Source organism: Nicotiana tomentosiformis, chromosome 4, assembly GCF_000390325.3.
Source record: "Nicotiana tomentosiformis chromosome 4, ASM39032v3, whole genome shotgun sequence".
NCBI classification, from domain to species: Eukaryota; Viridiplantae; Streptophyta; class Magnoliopsida; order Solanales; family Solanaceae; genus Nicotiana; species Nicotiana tomentosiformis.
The window spans coordinates 19021417-19045179 of record NC_090815.1 but is presented as its reverse complement, the minus strand read 5'-3'; the positions used below and the strand labels follow the sequence as shown (position 1 = coordinate 19045179).

Genomic DNA, 23763 nt, shown 5'->3' with positions numbered 1-23763 from the left:
CAATTTTTGAGATCACTCTAGCACCCTGCAATTGGTAAAACAAATCATCAATATGCGGCAATGAGTACTTGTTCTTAATGGTAACTTTGTTCAATTGGAGGTAATTAATACATATCTGCATAGTCCCATCTTTCTTCTTCACAAATATTACCGGTGCGCCCCAAGGCGACACACTCGGCCTGACAAAACCCTTTGCCAACAACTCCTTAAGTTGTTTCTTCAACTCCTTCAACTCTTTCGGAGCCATACGATACGATGGAATAGATATAGGCTGGGTACCTCGAGCCAAATCAATACAAAAATCAATATCACGATCCGGTGGCATGCTTGGAATATCAGAAGGAAACACATCGGAGAACTCTCAGACTATGGGCACTGAATTAATTATCGGAGTCTCTGCAGTAGTGTCCCTAACATAAGACAAATAAGCCAGACAACGCTTCTCGGCCATGTGTAGAGCCTTCAGAAAGGAAATAACCTGACTAGATGCACCAGCAGACGAACCCTTCCACTCCAATTTTGGCAACTCCGGCATCACCAAAGTAACAGTCTTAGCATGGAAATCTAGGATGGCATGATATGGGGATAGATAGTCCACGCCCAGGATGATATCAAAGTCGATCATATCAAGCAGTAGAAGATTCGCTCTAGTCTCGTGACTATATAAAGTAATAATACAGGACATGTAGATCCGGTCCACAACAACAGAATCACCCATAGGAGTGTACACATACCAGGAGTACCTAAGGATTCACGAGAAACACCCAGTAAATGAGCAAACAGAGGCGATACATAGGAATAAGTATACCCTGGGTCAAATAATACTGAGGCCTCTCTCTGCAGACAGAAATAATACCTGTGATCACGACATCTGAGGTCACTACATCTGGTCTGGCTGAGAAAGCATAGAACCTGGCTGGAGCACTACCTAGATAGCCCCCACCTACTTGGCTTCCACCTCTAGGACAACCCCTACACGCCTGCCCCCCGCCCTTGGACGGCCGGACGGCTGGCAGAGCAACTGGTGCGGTAATCATGGGCTGATGACCCTGCTGCACTGGTCTACCTTGAAGCCTGGGGCAGAACCTCTGCACATGACTAAGATCCCCGCACTCGAAACAACCCCTCGGTACGATGGACTGCTGACCTGAAGTCTGGCCCTAATGACCTGAATACCCACTGGAGGAGCCCTGGATAGCTGGTGGGCGGTACAAACTCTCTGGCATAGCACTGGAATAAGGTCGCACTGGAGCACCCCGAGGAGGTGGCGGTGCTGGTTAAGGGGCACGCTGGACTGATCTCTCACGAACCAATCTCTTCCCCCATCCGGGGCACCACTAAACTTTCCCGAATATCAAAACTGCTTGTCCCTCGCTGCTTGTTCATGGATCCCGCTAAAGGACACCCTCAATCCTTTGCGATATCTCTACAACTAGCCAGTAGGAAGTCCCTGTCATGCCCCATCCTCGGGAAGCGATCAGCACTCAACCAAGTGAACCCGGTCAAGCCAGCCTGTTAGATACTTTCTGCCCAACTCACCCATGATCAAGAAAAGACATGATTTCATTAATTAGACAGAAGGAAGTTTATACATACAACATTAAACCATTTCCTTAGCTATTTTGCATTTAAGTCTCAAAATACACAGATTCTTATAGTCTGAGTGGAACAAGTGATCAAACACATCATATACTTGTTTCATATTCGGAATACCCATATACAACCCACATAGGTCTACAGAGCCTCTAAAGATACAAAAGAGAGTAAAGATGGTATCGGCAACAAGGCCCCGGCTATACCTCAAAAAGTGACCACAATATAAACAAAAGGTAAAATACATGACCCCGAAATGAAATGGGGCTCACTGAGTCCGCTGAGAAGAGGATGCAGCACTATCTGTGATCAACACTGTCTGCTATGTAACCACTTGCGTCCATTTAAAGATGTAGCGTCTCCGGCAAAAGGAACGTTAGTACTGTCAAATAACACTAGTATGTAAAGCTAAACACCAACTCAATATAATGAATAATAATACAAGAGGAACAATCAAGAATTCAATAAGGGCTTCAAATAATATTAGAACAAGAGGATCATATGCGTTTTCAAGTCAATTTCCATATTATTAGTTTGGGTGATCATTAGTACCAATATTCCATAATTCACAATACCTCAGTATTCTTACACGGAGTTCGATTTTGACCCGATCGGCTAGGTTGTCTTATTTGAGACATTACCAGAATTTTGTTATAATTTCTAGCACAGTACCATTATGTGTGTAGCATGGCGTCCGATCACGGCCCGATCGTCTAGGCCATCTCATTTGAGACATCAACCATTTTCGTAATTTTATCCACAATACCACTGTGTTCTTACACGGAGTCTGATCATGGCCCGAACGGCTAGGCCATCTCATTTGAGACATCATCCATTTTCAGTCAATCATCTCACATCGTACTTCTTTCATATACTTTCAATTCATTGGCACTAGTGATTACGATTACAAAGTCATTCTTGGCACTTGGCCGTATTTCATAGTTCCAGTCCCTTTTGTTTTCCACATTCAAATAGCATTATCATTATCCACAATAATAAGGCTTCCCATTCAAGACATTAGATTCACATATGAGCAATTTGGGAATCTTAGACACATAAAGGCTTTTCATACAATTTTGCATAACAACCTTTATTTCGATCCTGACATGAAGTCTTAACATTCATAAAACATATCCCACATTTTGAACATATTATCAAATGGCAAGATGACATGATGAAGCATTTATAATAAACATTGCACAAATATCCTTCAACACAACCACATTAGGAATAGCCAATTCAATAATGATCTAAGACTTACTCCAATTACATGAACACCATGGTATTCGATTCTAAGAAGAATGGGGTTTAAACAACATACCTCAATTGAGCTTCTCAAACTCTAAAATGATTCGGAATTCTTAGCAACTTCAATATAGTTTAGAAATATAACAAGTTGGATCAAAATTAGGAAGATGAACATGGTTTTAGCTCATTTGAGCATATTATCAAACACTAGGTGTGCATCAATGTTTTAAGGCCCTTTTTGTGGAAGATTCCATCATTCCCCAATCCATTCTCTATCATTTTAGCTCACAATCTTCCCACATACTACAAGGATACATGCATGCAAGGTAAGCACTCCCATCCCCATGAATTACCTTACTAATGGCCCATTCTAGTTACATTTTAAAATTAAGAGTTTGGGTGATAGAATCTTACCTCTTAGAAAGAAGACCTAGGTTCCTCTCTTGATAATCTTCAAGGTTTTAATTGAGAATTGAAGAGCAATTTGATGAAGATCACTTCCTCTCTCTAGGACCCTCTCTCTCACTTTAAAAATATAAGAAAATATGATCAAAATGGCACACGGTAGGTGTTTTAACGGAATAGGGCCAGGTTTAAAAACCCCAAAAATGAAGCTCCAAAAAAGGTTCTACGGCCGCATATGCGACGGCATAATGGTTATGCAGTCCGAGAAATGACCGCGAAATTGGGCTGCCAAAACTGGAAAACAACTGACCGGGTCTGCGGTTACTATGCAGCCCACTGACCTATTTTGCGGTCACATAATGCACCGCTGAATGGTTCTGCGGTCGCATAATGCACCATAGAACGGTCCTATGATCGCATAGTGCACCACAGAACCTCCCTCCAAAAAATCACAAGGCGACATATGCGACAAGAGTGCGACATGCGAAACGGTTATGCAGTCGCATAATGGACGCGAAATTGACAACAAAAATACCCAAGAAAACGGTTCCACTCTGCGACCAGTCTGCGGTCCGTAGAGTGGTTCTGCGACCACAGAATGGGCCGCAGAAATGCCTACTTCTGCCCAACATTTTCCTTTAACTCCCTAGCGCACTGTTCAATCCAAAAAGTTTAAACTGCGGCGAGCTATTATTAACATCTATGCCTAATTTGGCATCACGGAATCAAGGTTTTTAGGAAATATTTTATAGGGCCTTACATCCTTCCCCCACTTAAGATCATTCGTCCTTGAATGAGGATGATGGTCTACTATTAGCACCTTATGTAACTCAGTTTTTCATACCCTACACCAGCAACCCCAAATTTAACTAACTCCCTAAATTTCCAAACATTTCGCCAAAGTTTCCTTTGTAACTTGACCTATCCACCTATTAGAGATCCCCAGAATCACATCCTAAAAATATGTACACAATCCAACGATGTACCATAACTCATAATAATACCAACTGTGGCCTCATGTAAACAACATATAATCCAAAGGAACACCTTTACACTAACTGAACAAGTGATACAAAATTCATAGGCGACAAGTTCATAAAAAGAAAGGATTACACAGCTATTCAAACAAGTAAGGATACTTCTTCTTCATTTCTTCCTTGACCTCCCAAGTGACCTCTTCAACCTGCTGGTTTCGCCATAACACTTTCACGGAGGTAATTTCCTTATTTCTAAACCTTTGGACTTGTCTATCAAGAATGGCAACTCGAATTTCTTCATATGACAATTCTTCATTAACCTCAATGGTCTCAACCAGCACAATAGCTGGCGGATCTCCAACTACCTTCTTCAACATAGACACATGGAATACCGGGTGCACTAATAATATCTCGGGTGGTAGCTCAAGCTTGTACACCACCTCACTGATCCTCTGGATGATTTTGTATGGCCTGACATACCTCAGACTCAATCTCTCCTTTTTCCCAAACCGCATAATACCCTTCATGGGGGAAACCTTCAAGAATACCCAATCATCTTCTTTGAACTCTAAGTCTATGCGACGGACATCCGAATAAGATTTTTGACGGCTCCGAGCAGTTCTCAACCGCTCCTTAATGATTTAACTTTTTCCATAGCCTGATGCACGAAGTCTGGCCCTATTAACTCATCTTCCCCAATTTCGAACCACCCAATGGGAGATCTACATCTCCTACCTTAAAATGCCTCAAATGGTGCCATATGAATACTTGCATGAAAGCTGTTGTTATAAGCAAACTCTATGAGTGGCAAATGATCATCCCAGCTACCCTTGAAATCCAGAACACAAGCACGCAATATATCCTCAAGCGTCTGAATAGTCCGCTCTGCTTGCCCATCAGTCTGTGGATGGAAAGTTGTACTAAGATTCACCTGAGTACCCAAACATTGCTGAAATTTCTTCCAAAAATTTGTCGTGAACTGAGCCCCTCGATCGGAAATGATAGAAACTGGAGTACCATGTAGCCTGACTATTTCCTTGATATACAACTGAGCATACTGTTCCGCTGTGTTGGTAGATTTAACTAGCAAGAAATGTACTGATTTCATGAGTCGGTCGACGATCACCCAAATTGAGTCAAACATGCGCGAAGTGCATGATAATCCTACCATAAAATCCATATTAATCATCTCCCACTTCCACATTGGAATTTCTATATTCTGTGCCAACCCACCAGGCCGTTGATGTTCGGCCTTCGCTTGCTGACAATTCAGACACCTTGCCACAAAGTACACCATATTCCTTTTCATGTCATTTCACCAATAGATTTCCTTGAGGTCGTGATACATCTTTATAGAACCTGGGTGCACGAAAAACCTAGAAGCGTGAGCCTCGGTCATGATTCTTTCCCAAAGATCATCTACATTTGGAACACATAGTCGCCCTTGGTACCTTAGTGTACCATCATCCATGTCAAGAGTAAAAGAAATAGTTTTATATTTTTGAATTCCCTTCTTCAATTTCACCAAAAATGGATCGTTGTATTTCTTCTCTTTGACTTCCACAACAAGCGATGATTCAGTCCTATTTTGCACAATTACCTCTTTTTCACTAGAGACCAGAAGACGAACTCCAAAACTAGCCAATCGATGGACTTCCTTGGCCAATGGACTTTGATATACCTCCAAGTGTGCTAAACTACCCATAAATTTCCGGCTAAGAGCATCCTCCACAAAATTGGCTTTCCTCGGGTGATATACAATATCGATGCCGTAATCCTTGAGTAACTCCATCCATCTTCTCTACCTCAGATTCAGCTCCTTTTGTTTGAAAATATATTGAAGACTCTTGTGATTCGTGAATACCTCCACATAGACCCCATACAAATAGTGACGCCAAATTTTCAATGCAAAAACCACTGTCGCAAGTTCTACATCATGAGTTGGACAGTTCTTTTCATTATTCTTGAGTTGCCTAGAAGCATAAGCTATAACCTTATCGTGTTGCATTAATGCACACCCAACCCCAATTCTTGAAGAATCACTATACACCACAAATCCATCTGTACCCTCTGGCAAGGTCAACACCGATGCTATAGTCAATCTCGATTTCAACTCCTGGAAGCTCCTTTCACAAGCATCAGACCATTCGAACTTAACTATTTTCTGAGTTAATTTAGTCAACGGAGAGGCAAGAGTAGAGAACCCCTCCACAAACTTCCTATAAAACCCTGCTATGCCCAAGAAACTGCGAATCTTGGTTGGTGTTGTAGGTCTACGCCAATTCTTTACTGCTGAAATCTTTTGAGTATCAACCTTAATTCCTTCTCTAGAGACAACATGACCCAAGAACGTGACAGATTCGAGCCAAAATGCACACTTTGAAAATTTCGCATACAATTGGTGCTAATAAAAAGTTTGAAAACCTGCCTTGAGATGATCGGCATGGTCATCCCGACCTCGTGAATACACAAGAATATTGCCAATGAATAGTATCACAAAGGAATTGAGAAAAGGCTTGAAAACCTGATTCATAAAATCCATGAAAGTTGTTGGGGCATTTGTTAGCCCAAAAGACATTACCAGAAATTCAAAGTGCCCATACCAGGTTTTGAAAGCTGTTTTCGGAATATTCTGCTCCCTGATCTTCAATAAGTGGTACCCAAATCGTAAATCAATTTTGGAGAAGTATCTAGCACCCTGTAACTGATCAAACAAATTATCTATTCTTGGTAACAGGTACTTATTTTTTATTATGACTTTGCTGAGCAGCCAGTAGTCAATACACATCCTTAGCAATCCATCTTTCTTCCTTACAAAGAGAACTGGTGCACCCCATGGTGACACACTCGGTCGGATGAAACCCTTCTCTAACAAATCCTTCAATTGTTCCTTTAGCTCCTTCAACTCTGTTGGTGCCATCCTGTAGGGAGGAATAGATATAGGTTGCATGCCTGGCATTACATCAATCCCAAAATCAATCTCCCTGTCTGGCGGAATTCCAGGAAGCTCATCAGGAAAGACCTCTAGAAATTCATTCACAACTGGTACAGACTCGAGTGTAGGCGCCTCAACACTGGTGTCTGTAACCCATACCAAATGATAGATATACCCCTTGTTAATTTTCTTCGTGGCCTTAAGGTAAGAAATAAACCTACCCTTCGGTACCACATTATCCCCCTTCCACTCAACAACTGGCTCATTAGGAAATTCAAACCTCACAGTTCTAGTTCGGTAATCGAGCTTGGCAAAACACGAGTAAAGCCAATCCATTCCCATAATTACATCAAAATCAACCATCCCCAATTCAATAAGATCGGCCACGGTGTCCTGACCACTCACCATGACAACACAACCCCTATACACCCCTGCGGCCACAATAGACTCACCAAAGGAGTAGATACAAAGAATGACTCATGAAGTTGTTCCGGTTCTATCCCAAATTCCATAGCAACATAATGGGTAACATAGGATAAGTTGGAACCGGGATCAATAAGAGCATATACATCATGAGTTTGGACATTCAATATACCTGTGACAAGATCTGGAGAAGCCTCTACACTCTGGCGACCACTCATAGCATAGAAACGGTTGGGTCCTCCTAAACCCTTCGCACCACCCCTAGTTGCACCACGCCCTGCTGGTACCGGAGGGCCTCGAGCTAGAGGGGGTTCTGAAGATGTAGCAGCTGCAGAACTGGATAGATGTGCTATGCCCTTGCCTGCACCCCGGCGGGATGAACGACACTCCCTCTGAATATGACCCCTCAATCTACACCCGTAACATATAGATAAGTCCATGTAGCATATCCCCAAGTGCATCTTCCCTCACGTGAGGCATGTGGGTCTCCGCTGCTACTGGAATCTCCCTCCTGATCGACCATGATGGAGGGGTCCCCTGCTGCCTTGATTGGCCCTGAAGTGACTCCCATGCTGCTGACTGTGCTCTGCTGGCGGTGCACTAGCTGAAGACTAATCATGAGACTAAGTTGGCCCTGCTGACCCTCTACTGAAAGCTAATCTTCCCCTACCAAATGACTCCCCAAAGTTGCCCGCGAATAGGGCCTTGTTGGTACCCTCTCGCTCTCTTCTGTTCTTCAACTTGCGGTACTTTGTAGCTTGAGAAAATGCTACCATTTTCCCATGGTTCATATATGAATTCAAGGCAGTTGTAGCGGCCTTATTAATAACCAAGGGGCTAAGGCCATGCACAAACTGGTGCACTCTAGCCTCCATTGTAGGCAACATAAGAATGGTATATTTAGACAGACGCGCGAACTCCATGTGATACTCCCACATACTCTTACTCCCTTGCTTAAGATTCTCAAACTCTGCGGCACGAGCTGTCCTAGTCTCGGCAGGCAAAAAATTGTCTATAAAGGTATCAACACACTCACTCCATCTCGCTGGAGGGCTCCCCTCCTCCCGAGAGTCCTCCCACAGCTCAAACCAAGAATAGGCAGTGGTAGGCGGCCAACTACACTCCCTCCATCTCAGTAGTGCGCATAACCCGTAGAGTCTTATGCATCTCATCAATGAAATCCTGTGGATCCTCCTCGGTATTAGCACCCGTGAACACCGGAGGATCCAACTGCAGAAACTTGTTCACCCTAGAACTAGTAGAATCCCTTTGTGAGCTAGAAGATGTGGGTGCAACATTCGACCTTTGGGCCTGAGAAGCCACTATCTGAGTCAGCATCTGAATAGCTCCCCTAAGATCCCCATCAGAAATACTAGAGTCGGAAGTTGGGGCTGGAGGTGGAATTGGAATATAAGGTGGAGGAACCGTCGCACCCTCAGTAAGTGTAGGAACTGGTGTGGCTTTGTCTGGTGTAGTGGAATCATGTAATGTAGCAGTCGGGGGATTATCCTCACCCCTCGGGTGTTCACCCACATCATCAAATAAAGGGTCAACTACCACTCCTAGGGCGGCGTTGGCTCCTTGTCCAGTTCTTGCTCTCTTCCTAGGTGCCATATACTAAAATTTAAAGGAGTGCCCGAGTTAGAGGAGTAACAATTGCACATTTAGTTTCATCGCACGATCCAGAATATCAAAAAAGGGTATTGTTCCTAAATTTCCATGTAGCATCCAACTTATAGATGTGGTCGACAACACACCGATAAGAAGGACTCTACCAGACACGGCTCCGAGACAACCTATAACACTTTAAAACCTTAGGCTCTGATACCAAATTTGTCACGCCCCATCCTCGAGAGATACGACCGGTGCTCAACCGAGTGAACCCGATCGAGAAAGCATGTTAGATAATTTCTACCCAACTCACCAATGATCAATAAAAGACACGATTTCATTAATTAGACAGAAGGAAGTTCATACATGCAACATTAAGCTGTTTCCTTAACTATTTCGCCTTTAAGTCTTTATATACAAAGATTCTTATAATCTGAGTGGAATAAGTGATCAAACACAACATTTACTTGTTTAACATTCCCAACACCCATATACAACCCACATAGTGTCTATGGAGCCTCTAAAGATACAAAAGGCAGTAAAGATGGTACCGATAACAAGGCCCCGTCTATACCTCAAAAAGTGACCACAATAAAAACAAAAGGTACAATACATGACCCCGGAATGAAATGGGGCTCACCGAGTCCGCTGAGGAGAGGATGCAACACTATCTGTGATCAACACTATCTGCTATGTAACCACATGCATCCATTTAAAAATGCAGCGCCCCCAGCAAAAGAGACATTAATACCGTTGAATAGCACTAGCATGTAAAGCTAAACACCAACTCAATAGAATGAATAATAATACAAGAGTAACACTCAAGAATTCAACAAGGGCTTCAAATAATATTAGAACAACAAGTTAAGGATCATATACGTTTTCAAGTCAATGTCCAAATTATTAGGTTGGGTGATCTTTAGTACTGATATTCCACAATTCACAATACCTCTGTATTCTTACACGGGGTCTGATATCGACCCGATCGGCTAGGTCGTCTCATTTGAGACATTACCACAATTTTGTTATAATTTCAAGCACAGTACCACCATGTGTGCGGCATGGCGTCCGATCATGGCCCGAACGGCTAGGCCATCTCATTTGAGACGTCATCCATTTTCAGTCAATCATCTCACATCGTACTTCTTTCATATACTTTCAATTCATTGGCACTAGTGATTACGATTACAAAGTCATTCTTGGCACTTGGCCGTATTTCATAGTTCCAATCCCTTTTGTTTTCCACATTCAAATAGCATTATCATTATCCACAATAATAAGGCTTCCCATTCAAGACATTAGATTCACATATGAGCAATTTGGGAATCTTAGGCACATATAGGCTTTTCATGCAATTTGGCATAACAACCTTTTTTTCGATCTTGACATGAAGTCTTAACATTCCTAACACATATCCCACATTTTGAACATATTCTCAAATGGCAAGATGACATGATGAAGCATTTAGAATAAACATTGCACAAACATCCTTCAACACAACCACATTAGGAATAGCCAATTCAATAATGATCAAGGACTTAATCCAATTACATGAACACCATGAGATTCGATTCTTAAAAGAAGGGGGTTTAGCCAACATACCTCAATTGAGCTTCTCAAACTCTAAAATGACCCGGAATTCTTAGCAACTTCAATCTATTTCAGAAATATAACAAGTTGGACCAAATTAGGAAGATGAACATGGTTTTAGCTCATTTGGGCATATTATCAAATACTAGGTACGCATCAATGTTTTAAGGCCCTTTTGTGGAAGATTCCAGCATTCCCCAACCCATTATCTATCATTATTAGCTCACAATATTCCCACATACTACAAGGATACATGCATGCAAGGTAAGCACTCCCATCCCAATGAATTACCTTGATAATGACAAATGCTAGTTACATTTTGAAATTAAGAGTTTGGGTGATAGAATCTTACCTCTTAGGAAGAAGACCTAGGTGCCTCTCTTGATAATCTTCAAGGTTTTAAGTGAGAATTGAAGAGCAATTTGATGAAGATCACTTCCTCCCTCTAGGACACTCTCTCTCACTCTAAATATATCAGAAAATATGATCAAAATAGTCTACGGTAAGTGTTTTAACGGAATAGGGTCGGGTTTAAAAACCCCAAAAATAAAGCTCTGGAATAGGTTCTGCAATCACATATGCGACTTCATAATGGTTATGTGGTCCGCTAAATGACCGCGAAATTGGGGTGTCAAAACTGGAAATACAATTGACTGGGTCTGCGGTCACTATGCGGCCCGCAGACCTGTTCTGCAGTCGCATAGTGCACCGTAGAACCTCCCTCCGAAAAATCCCAAGGTGGGATATGCGATAAGAGTGCGGTCCGCGAAACGGTTATGTGGTCGCATAATGGCCGCGAAATTGACAAAAAAATTGCCCCAGAAAACTGTCCTACTCTGCGACCAGTCTGCGGTCCGCAGAGTGGTTCTACGACCGCAGAATGGGCTGCAGAAATGCCTACTTCTGCCCAACATTTTCTTTCAACTCCCTAGCGCACTGTTCAATCCAAAGAGTCCGAACCGTGGCGAGCTTGTGATCCGCGAAGAATTTCTACTATTATTAACCTCTACGCCTACTTTGTCATCATGGAATCCGGGTTTTTAGGAAATATTTTACGGGGCCTTACAGTCTCCATCTCCACCTCTTGTGCCATGGTGTCCTGAATGCCAGAGTGTAATCCGGCAAAATATCTCCGCACTATCTCTGCATCGGTAGGTAGTATCATAAGTGCATGGCGAGACAACTCAGAGAACCTCGCCTCATAGTCAGTCACTGACATCTGACCCTGCTGGAGCTGCTCCAACTGGAACCGCAACTCTTCCCTCTGAGAAGGTTGTATGTATCTGTCCAAGAAGAGGCGTGTGAATTGATCCCAAGTCATGGAAGGTAAACCTGTTGTTCTGCCGAGAAGATGTGACTACCACCACCTACGGGCCCTGCCCTCCAGCTGAAAAGTAGTAAAGTCCACCCCATATGACTCTAGTATACTCATGTTGTGCAGTCTATCTTTCCACCGATCAATAAAATCTTAGGGTCCTCATGTTTCTCACCTCCGAAAGCAGGAGGATGAAGCCTAGTCCATCTGTCCAGTAGCCTGTGTGGATCACCTGCCATAGCTGGTATGGACTCCAGTGTAGCTGCTGCAACTGGCCGAGCTCCGCCCACGGGTAATGCACCCTGGGTCCGGTATACAGTAGTTGCCTACCCATGAGCCTGTGCGGTAGGGGTCTATGCTCCTCCTCCCTCTTGAGATGTGGCTGGATCTGCCGGAAATAAACCGGCCCGAGTCATAATATCCATGAACCGCAGCATACGGTCGATGACCTCTTGGAATCCTAGTGCGGACGTGAAATCTACTGGAGTTAGCTCTGTTGCGGGCACCTCACTCTGCTCCTCGATGATAGGATCCTCAACTGGAATCACTGGTGGCATATCTGGAATAACTCTAGGACGTCCTCGTCCCCTACCATAGGGTGAATCCCTCCCTCGACCTCTAACAACAGGGGGAGCAGCTCTTCCATGGTCTGGATCCTCCGTAGAGCACGTTCTCACCATCTGTGAGAGAGTAAGGGGAAGATACTTTGTATTACATCAACTGCACGATAGAAGATAAAGAAAAGTAGTTTCCTAACTCCCTATAGCCTTTCGAAAATAAGTACAGACGTCTCTGTACCGATCCGCAAGACTCTATTAGGCCATGCTCATAACTTGTGAGACCTACATGAACCTAGTGCTCTAATACCATGTTGCCACCACCCAATTTCACCTATAGGTCGTGATGGCTCCCAACATCACTGTTAGGCAAGCCAGCTAGTGGATTAAACCTCTATTTTCTCTCTTAATAATTTTCTGAGTAATAAAGTTTTTTTAAAATTGTAAGATTTAAGAAAAACAGAAAGTCTAAATGAAACCAAAACAATAATTTTTCCACCCACAATTCTACTAAAGTACGTTCCAAGATCTGGTGTCACAAGTGTATGAGTATCTAATAGATTATACAAAAATCAAAAATACTGTCTGAACATAAAATAGACAGAATACAAATACAAAGAGAGACACTAGGAGCTGCGGAACGGCTCAGGGAAGGCAACTCACCACTAGGCCTTGGGATAACGGGGATGCGCATCGGTGGGACCGCCTGATGTACCTGTCTCAGATCCTGCACAAAAAGTGCAGCAAGCATAGCATGAGTATGTAAACAACGTGTACCTACTAAGCATCAAGTATAATCTCGAAAAGGTAGTGACGAGAGGTCGACTTTGACACTCACTATGGGTCAATAATATTAATATAAAAATATTTCAATAAACACAATTTATGTGATCAATGATAATTTCTCCTTAGCAGGCAGAAACAAATAATTCTTTACAATTTGACAAATTTCCAATAATCATTTACCTTTACAAGCTGCAATAAAATAAATATCAAAGCACTGAATAATTTTTATTATTAAGTACGATTTCTGCCGAGGTCATACGGCCCGATCTAGAATAATGTGTACAATGCCGAAGGTCGAGCGACACGAACCATACATGCATCTATCTACTGCCGAGGCATTCGGTCCGCTCCACAAGAAGAGGATAATGTTTTATAGGCATTTGACTTGGATTTTATAGAGGTTTTTATACAACAATAATACTAATTTCATAAGTGAAATTCCACAATTTTTCAAACAATTACTAATATGATTTAGACATATTTAAATTAACTAGTATGATGCAAAAATTCCAAATAACTCATGAATTGGGTCCTAAACACTACCCCGGACAATAGCATAATAGTAGTTACACACGGACTCTCGTCACCTCGTACATACGTAGCCCCCACAATTAGAGACAATTATTTATTTGACACGCCTATGGGGTAAATCCCCTCTTACAAGGTTAGACAAGAGACTTACCTTATCTCATAGTTCACTTCCCGATCACAACTTCGCGTTAAAGCATCAATTTGGTGCAGAAAAATCCGAAACTAGCCAAATGATTTATAATTTAATTAATACATGCTCAACAATTCAAAATTAGATTATTAGATTAATTTCCCAACCCAAATTGGTAAAATTCCTAAAATTCACCCCGGACCCACGTGCCCGAATTCCAAAAAATTTTGGAGGAAATCGTTTTCCATAATCTCAAGAACTTAAGTATAAAATTTTCATCTCATTCCATAACCATTTTCGTAGTTAAAATCTCATTTTTGTCAAAACCTAGATTTTTCATCTAAACCCTTGATTTCCTCAATTTATATGTTATAATCTACTCATAAACTATGTATTTAACTCACAATGGGTAAAATTAGTTTATCTCCAAGTTTCTAGATGAATACCCCTCTCAAGAAGCTCCAAAATCGCCCAAGAATGGATGAAATGGGCTCAAAAATGGATGAGCCCCGATTTAAAGGCATTCTGCCCAGCTCTGCTGACCCTTTCTTCGCGAACGCGACAGGTACCTCGCGTTCGCGAAGGAAAATTTCTACATGCCTTAAAAATACCCTTCGCGAACGAGACATGGGGCTGACGAACGTGAAGTCTTACTTGTCCTTCCCTTTGCGAACGCGTGCACTCCCTCGCGTACGCGAAGGGTAAAGTGTACTGACACCCTCCCAGGCCCGTCCTTCTTCACGAACGCGATATGGCCTTCGCGAACGCGTAGGCCTAGGATCCCATGCTTCACGAACACACCCCCTACCCGCAAACGCGAAGAACATTTTCCATTTTCACCAAATCCTTCATCGCGAATGCAAGAGCCCTTCCGCGAAGAAGGAAACGAGAACTGGAAAATCTGGTTTTTTCCAACTTAGCTCCGGGTGGTTAGAAACTTACCTGAGCCACTAGGGACCCCGTCTAAATGCACCAACAAGTCTGTAAACATAATTTGGACTTTCTCAAACTCTCGAAATATGTAAATCAACAATGAAACCAGGAATCGCACCCCAAACCTAATTGAATCAGAATATGAACTTCAAGTTTCCAAATTTCTCCAAGTGCGCCGAAGCATACTGAGACTACTCGGAATGACACCAAATTTTGTGTGCAAGTCTTAAATCAATATACAGAACTATTCCTAGGCTCAGAATTTCAAACGGACCTTGATTACTCCAAAACATACTCCAAACTAAATTTAAATAACTTTAAAACCTTCAAATAGTCAATTTTCACTATTAAGCACCGAAACGCTCCCGGGTTGTCCAAAACCATATCCGAATATACTCCCAAGTCCAAAATCATCATACAAACCTATTGGAACCGTCAAATCCCAATTCTGAGGTCGTGTACTCAAAACGTTGATCAAAGTCAAACTTTTCCTTTTAAATCTAAAATAAGGAACCAAGTGTTCTGATTTCAACTCGAACCCTTCCAAATCCCAAACTAACCATACCCGCAAGTCATGAAAAAGTAAAAGAACATATGGGGAGTCTTATTTAGGGGAACGGGGATCTAGAAGGAAATACGACCAGCTGGGTCGTTACAGAATTACCCCTTATGTTTTCTATTCTTAGTCATAAATAATCCACCAATGCACCGAGAACCAGAAGTTGCACAAGCAGACAACCACGCAATCTTATCGTAGACGGTGGGATCCCCCACTTAGATTTACGCTACCATCACATGAATCTAGAACCCACCAAGATTCCTCATTCTCAATTTACCATGATCTCGCACCATTAACCCGCCAAACTTCTCGAAATCCCTTGTTAAACTCTTCATGAACACTGAATTATCAGCCACAATCGAATATTCAATCTTCTGTCGGGTAGTAAGTAGAATTTTTCAAAGAAACTTCATCATCATCATACAACTGCTATCCTTCTCACAGGAGATAACCCACATGTGGAATTCCATATCGGCACCTTCCAACATCTCTGCACCGGGTACAAACACCAAGAAATCTGTAAACCCTCTTGAGCCTGTGCTCGTCCACCAGCTGCAAGAGTCTATTCATTCCCCATTGACATCAACTGAAGGTCCGACATTACATTCCAAACTCAAAGTCATGTGTCATCCAAAACGATAATCAAGTTTTCACACCCCTCTTCATTTCAAGCAAACATCTTCATGTCATATTCAATATTCCTCTGTACAGTAACCACCATTCCAAATTAAGTCCACAGGCCTAGTCACTTTCAACCATGACTCCCAAATCGCTCTCAACTTCTTCAAGGTACGTGGCTATCCTACTATAGAATCCATACGCTACTCTGCCACTCCCACTTTGGTCAAACCATCTTATTAAGCAACTTCTCGACCTCTGTTGTTCAAACTTTCCCTGCTAGCAATTCAACCATCACAAGATACCTCCCGACATGTCCTTCCTCATCCTTCGCTGCCCACATGTTGCCTCGAATCAAATCCATACCTGTAACACCTGAACTAATAAATTGCCACCAACTCAAAACCTCCTAGAAGATCATCTTTCCCGAGCCATCAACATTAGAAACACCAATTCCATTTGCGAAATCGCTACATACCGCCACCTCTAACAACCGTTTCTCAGGCACCATTTCACAACAACCTACCCCGAAGGTAAATTGAAGAAGACCATAACACCGACGAACCTTAATGCGTTCATACAAGGACGACGACACCACATCACAAATGAGAATTCAACCATGCTCGAAAATATTGAGTCTCGTTACTCCATCAAACAAAGCCTAAACACCCATAGTCTGATTGCCTCTCCTCCACTGGAATTAAATGTCGAACCTCTAAACCATGAACTGAGAAATCCTCATTTTGAGTCATTCATTGTCGCGACACATAAATATACACCTTACCATTTACACCAACATTGTGCGATAACCACTCATGAACATCATAATACACTATGCATAGCCTTGAAACTATAGGCGACACTAACATTGCACTGAAAATGATAGAACATCCCTCCACGAGGCTACGATAATAGCCTAATCAAATATGTAGGGAGAAACATCTTGCACCACATCTATAGTACCATTACAATTCCTCGATGCCCAATTGATAACAAGCACTCCACGTCACATAAGATTGAGTAGGAAGGAAATAAAGGCATAATCCTCAAAGGAATCAAATCACACGCAGAGGAGTCAAGAAGGGAAGTGCTCCTAACAGTCTTGTAGCCTCTCGAAGATAAGTACAGACGTCTCTGTACCGATCCGAAAAACTCTACTAGACTTGCTCATGACTCGTGAGGCTTAAATGAACCTAGAGCTCTGATACCAAGCTGTTTCGACCCAAAATACACTATAAGCCGCGATGGCACCCAACGTCGCCGTTAGGCAAGCCAACAGTGAACTACCAACTTCATTATGAACTTTATTATTTTCGAAGTCGTAAATTTTATTAGATAAAGAAATAAACAAATTAAAATCATGAAAACTTACAATTTTAACATAATAGATAATAAAAGTGTGTAAATGCTAAGCAAACTCACAGACAACTTCTAGAACATCCCAAAACCCGATGTCACAAGTGCATGAGCATTTAATAAGGAGAACAATAATAACACAACATCTGTTTGGAATGTAAATAAGACATGATAGAGTAAATGGTACGAAGGAAACTCTGTGGGCTGCGATACATAGCCTGGAATGCAGCTCACCATAAGGTCTACTCAATAGTTGTGCCTATGCGCCAAGATAACCATCAATTGAACCTGTCAAATCCTGCATATTTAGTGCAGTAGTGTAGCATGAATACGTAAATCAATGTGTGCCCAGTAAGTATCTAGCCTAACCCCGGAGAAGTAGTGACGAGGGGTCGACATTGACACTTACTAGAGGTCCAATAAAGCAATATGATAAAATCCTAAGTAGATATGAAGCACAATAATAATAACGGGGTAAAACTGTAAGTTACATAACGTTCCAAAAAGTTTCTTTTAAAGATATAGATTTCTCGGTCTCGTATTCTATCTCACAAGCTCATATGTATTGAGTGCCAGTATCAAACGGATAAGAAAATACCATATACATTGCCAGGCATCAATGGGAAAAAAATCTCGTGAATAGTCAGTCCGCTAGCAATATAACGCACGATTATGCTGAGGTCGTTCGGCCCGATTCAGAATAATATGTACAATACTGAGGGTCGAGCATCACGAACCATAGATGCATCTATCATACCGCCGAGTAGTTCGGCCCGCTCCACAAGAAAGGAAGGAATTTATCGAATCACGAGACAAGTGCTTACAATACAGTACATGAGTATAAAATGAATATAAACTTTACCGTTTCTCAAATAACTAGCCAACAACTCAAAGTGATAAGGCCCGGTCTAGTATAGATATATTTATTTCTAATTTAATTTCAATTATAAGTTCAAGTAATTAAGCCAGCAGAATGAGTTCAAATAATTCAAATATTACATGATAAGGTCTAAGTCTACCCGGAAAGAAACATGCTTTAGCTACGTACGGACTCTCGTCACTTCGTGTGTACGTAGCACCCACCGCTAGTATCACATAGCAATTACATCACATAGGGGTAGTTTCCCTCTCACAAGGTTAGACAAGAGACTTACCTCGCTCGAAAGTTCCATAACCGGCTCCAAAGCCTCTCTAACAGCTCAAACCGATGTCCGTCGATCCTAAACTAGTCAAACAATGTACAAACCAATCAAAATATACTCTAATACCCACAATTAATAAATTTAAACAATTCTCAGCTCTGCTCGAAAAGTCGATAAAGTCAACCCTCGAGCTCACGTGCCCGGATTCCAAAAGTTCTTGAAGATAAACTTTACCCATAGCACCACGAACTCAAATATATAATTTATTCCCAATTTCATATCCAATTTCGTGGTCAAAATCCAAAAATACCAACTTCTAGGTTTTCTCTTAAAATCTCAAAATTTTTACAAATTTTCAATTTTAAATCCTTGTAAAATCTATGTAATTAGCTAACAATGTGTGGGAATTACTTACCTTGCAATAAATGATGAAACCGTCCCTTTGAAGCTCTCATAAATCTCCCAAACTAAGAGAGAAATGAATGAAATGAGAAAAATCCCTAACTTAAAACAATCTGCCCAGGCCCCGTCTTACATGGTGTTCGCGTGACTAAGGTCGTGTTCGCGAAGGCTTGTCCATGCACAGCATCGCGTTCGCAATAGCCAACTGCCCCCAGCCTGGAACTCCTCCTTCGCGTTCACGTATGTCCTTCCACGTTCGTGAAGGGAAAACTGCAAACCCATCAACTCACCGTGTTTGCGACTACCTTGTCGCGTTCGCATAGGGTAAGGTCCCCCTGACCCACAACTCTCCTTCGAGTTCGCGAACCCTCTTTCGTATTCGCAAACCCTCCTTCGAGTTTGCGAACCCTCCTTCGCGTTCGGGAAAGGCAGCCGACATCTTTTCCTTCTTCGTGAACGCGGGACTCCCTTCGTGTTCACGAAGAACAAAACCAGAACCATCAATAGCAACAGCAAAACAGGGATAAAGGACCCAAAACTATCCTGAAGCACACCTAAGGCCCCCGGGAACCCCGTCCAATCACACCAAATAGTTTCAGGAGTTTTGTCTATAGCAAATATTTTGTGAACAAATCTAATACGCGATATAACATAACTTTGAATTTTCTCTAGCTACATGATCTAGCCAATAGAAGTATGAAACTCGATTTTAAAATAGTTCTCCAGCATCATCTTCTTCATATTTATATTCTGTTTTGCCCAGGATCCTATTTATCTTTTTCCTCCTTTTTTGGACTTTTTTCTTAATTTTTAGTTATCGTATCTTATTGTTGTAAGAATAAATGTCTCAATCATTACTACTCCTCTCTTTTCTATTCTTTATTGTAAAAAATTGTAAAAAATGTCTCACCACATATTCCTCCTTATTGTAACTGATCATTCCATTAGTATTCCTCATAATGGTTCCTACTTCTAACTTTTAGTACTATAAGAAAAGAGTAATTTTCACAAACTATTATTATTTAGTGGTTATTAGCTAGTTGTAGCCATCATTTACTATATTACTTTCTATAGCTATGTTTTTAGTTTTTTTAGAGTGTATTCGATGTATTTAAGCTATTGTATTCATGAATACAGTAGCAAAACTCGGCGTGAAATAGGGGATTCCAGCTAGACAATTATTGTATTCGACTGTATTCACGATATGTATTTGTGAATACAGTAACGTAAATAGCGCAAATCATGGTCTATTCAGCTGTTTTTAAATGGAAAGTGAATCAATTAACACAATAGACTCCTAATATAACTCAAATAACTCAATTACATCACCCATAATCTGTATTTGACGCGAAATATGTTGAATATGTTTCAACAGAGCAATCGTTAAGTTTCTAATCCTTCCTTTTTTTGTTGATATCGTTCGTGGGTGTTTTTTGTTTTCAACCAATAAAATTCGAGATTCATCTATAGTGCAAAAACATATGAATACATATGGCAGATACATTTGAATACATATATACATCTGAATACATAAATTATATTAATTAAAAAATATATGAATACATTCATGGAATACAGCGAGACAATAAATACAATGAAATACATGGAATACAACGAGATACATTGGAATACAATGAAAAACAAAGACAATGAATACATTGAAATACACTTAAAAAAAGGTAACAAAATCTTCAATTTTCTCGGCCCCAAACTCCGTCGTCTTTGTTCAAGAGCAACCCTAATGTCGTCTCGTCGAGAGGGCCGCGATTCTGACTCGAAACGTCATTGTTCCCGTTTCGATCAAGAACCCAGTCCAAAGAGATCTAGGAAGCATAATAGACCAGTCGAACTTTCCTCTTCTTCTTTGTCTCATCCGCTACTCAATTTGCAACAAACAGCCATAGACCTCATTCTATTACAACTTCTAGGTATTCAGAATTGAGGAAACGGTGATTTTGGCTTGGCGTGAGAAGAAAGAGCGGAGATTCGTCGCTGATGGTGGTGGTGGCGGAGATGCTTTCCAGGAGGAAGAACGATCGACGGATGAACTGATGAGAGAGAATACATGAGTTTTATGGCTTTGAGAGAGAGGGTGGAGAAAAATCTGAAAGAATGAGAGCGAAAAATAATACAAAGCGTATTTTATGGCTTAAGGGTAGGAGGTGACCATAAATAGATATTTAGCTATAAAAATTAAAAGGTATCAACCTTCGTTATAGGAGGTAAAAAATGAGCTCTAATTTAGGTGCAGCTGTAGCTGTCGTCTTTTGCCATTTGCTTCCAAGAGTTCCCAACTACATTCCAATTTATCTTTTCTTTCCTAGTTCTTCAAGCTTTCTATTAGAATGCATGTAAGTCATTTTGCGGTAGCCAAATCAAAAGAGAACACGGTAAACTAAATTTCCTTACTATTTTCTAAGTTTGTTCTGTTATAGAGGTCTTATGTATATCCTTCCATAAATTTTCAATCATCATCTTATAACTATTCCGAAAAATTGAGATTTATATTTTCCGGTGGTTCTATTTTTTAGTGATATGAGAAGGTATCCATGATATGGATAAGAAATTTTTCATCGACAATTGTAGTGATCATATGGCATTTAAGTTTCGCTGCTAAGGGGGTGTTGTCATTGTTGATGCATCTATGGAGGAGCAAATACGGTAGAAGACTAAGTTGTTCGGACTCGGGTGCTGGTATCCGATACGGGTGCGGATCTAGAGGTCAGATCCTTCATGATCTAAATTTAAAGATTCGGGGGTACGGATCCTGGTACGGATACGGGTGCGAGGATTCGGCTAAAAATAATTCAATTATTTAAAAATAGAGTTATAAAAATATGTCTAAATTATGAGATATTATGTGAAAAACTTACAAGGTATTCCGAGAAGGAGAAAATATTGAACAAGAGTAGAATTTTAGAAGGAGATAAAAGAAAAAGGACTGACATAGAAATTTATATATACAAGGTATTCCATTTTCTTCCATATCACCCTAACTTTTGATTTGTTTTCAAAAATCATTGTATCTGTCCCAAATTTCTCCGTTGATTTTGGTCAAAGTACCCAAAATCGGTTGACCAGATCCGACACGGATCCCACACCCATACCCACACCCACGTCGTGTCGACACGGGTGCGACACTGAAAGTGAAGAGTTCGAGCAACTTAGGTAGAAGGTACTTGTAAGAGCGTCTTGTAATACAATGTTATGCTTCACTTGAGTATCTTCACCCAAAAGGACAAATATGGTCGCTGGAAGGCATCTATTTTTTCTTATAATTCAGATATTTAGACGACTTAATTTTGCTTAATGTATATTGTAATTTATTTGCCCCTTTTAGTTTTTCGTCTTTAATTTATTCTTTTTACATTATTTTATTTATGTAAGCAATATGTTTTCCTTTTTCTTTAGTTTTTGTGGGTGTGCTTATTAGAGATGTGATAAGATAGGGATGTTTAATGGTAAATTTACTCATCGTATGGAAATTAATCGATTTTTACTTTTCTGCATTTTAGAAGGTTTTTTATTTTGGTATCTGAATAATAATGTCAATATAATTAATTGTATTTTGTCTAGAACGAAGTGATTGGTTGAGCAAAAAAATTCAAAACAACTATTTGTCTTATGGTTCAAAACTTCAAGATTTTGTCCAATGGAAAGGAGTGAATTGTGTTCAAATAGTTTTTAGTTATATATATTAAGGGGAAGTTTGATTTGTTAGAAGTGGTTTGCAGATCTTTAGATTACATAATTTCTTTTATTTAGTGAACTTGTAATTAAAAGTTATAGGTGTTAGAATCGGTTAAGAATGAAGGTTCGAGATCACAAGAATAAAATTATATTCCAAGACATCTACTTTTGGCTATGACAAATATTGAGAAACTAACTGTTGGTGTGACTACTAGCGGTGTTCTTCCAAATATCCGTCTGATTTTGTTGCCTTCGAACACTTCATGTTGGTAATCAAAAAGTTATATTAAATTCATTTGTATAAAATTATACCTTCTCAATATACAACTAATAGTATTTTAAACGTTTTTATGTTTATGGTAATTAGCAATTATAAGATGAATCTTAAGAACTTTTAGTTTTAATTTTACCTTATTATTTTTAAATATTCCTTAAATCATTCTTAATTAGATAAATTAAAATAATCCAAACATATGAATAAGCATATGACTATAATTAACCCCAAATATTTGTCGTTTATGAGCATTTTCCTTCTCATAGAAAGAGGGAAAATATTCAAATAAATTATTCATAAATTTTTTAATATCTTTTATGACCGAGCGAAGTGCGGATAAGTTTACTGGTATAAATATAAAATAGTGCAATAAAAAAGTGAGATGGCATGTCTCTTTGGCCGAGAATAACATTTATTTTTTTTTTCTCAAATTTTTGACATTTCCCCATTTTCCTCTATTTATGTGCTATATTAAAATATTCAAAATTCACTTCTTAATTATATTCTACTTAATTACACCTCTGTTAAACCGTTACTCATCTTTCTACCCAACTCTTTTTTAGTTTAGAAAGTACAAAAGTCTCTATTATTAATTCTCTAAATACTTTTATCTTTAATGATGACTATTGTAACATATTTAACATGCCGCTCTGATCACCACATGGGGAGGCGTTTACAGATTCTAATC

At 40.4% G+C, this 23763-nt stretch overlaps 2 protein-coding genes and 1 long non-coding RNA gene across 3 annotated transcripts; 1 reads left to right on the top strand and 2 right to left on the bottom strand.

Annotated features, from left to right (window-relative positions):
• Positions 1-5538: 5538 nt before the first annotated feature.
• LOC138909331 (uncharacterized) lies at positions 5539-6015 on the bottom strand. Its single transcript, XM_070200519.1, has one exon. It carries the CDS (start codon positions 6013-6015, stop codon positions 5539-5541), a length of 477 nt encoding a protein of 158 aa, XP_070056620.1.
• A 9-nt stretch (positions 6016-6024) lies between these two features.
• On the bottom strand, positions 6025-8456 carry LOC138909330 (uncharacterized). The gene is made up of 4 exons (XM_070200518.1): positions 8224-8456; positions 7754-7992; positions 7186-7304; positions 6025-6387 (listed from the first exon to the last, which is right to left on the bottom strand). Exons 1-4 carry the CDS (start codon positions 8454-8456, stop codon positions 6025-6027), a joined length of 954 nt encoding a protein of 317 aa, XP_070056619.1.
• A 13184-nt stretch (positions 8457-21640) lies between these two features.
• On the top strand, positions 21641-22620 carry LOC138910601 (uncharacterized). Its single transcript, XR_011415732.1, has 2 exons — positions 21641-21772; positions 22280-22620. It is a non-coding gene; the product is annotated as an uncharacterized lncRNA (long non-coding RNA).
• The last annotated feature ends 1143 nt before the right edge of the window (positions 22621-23763 follow it).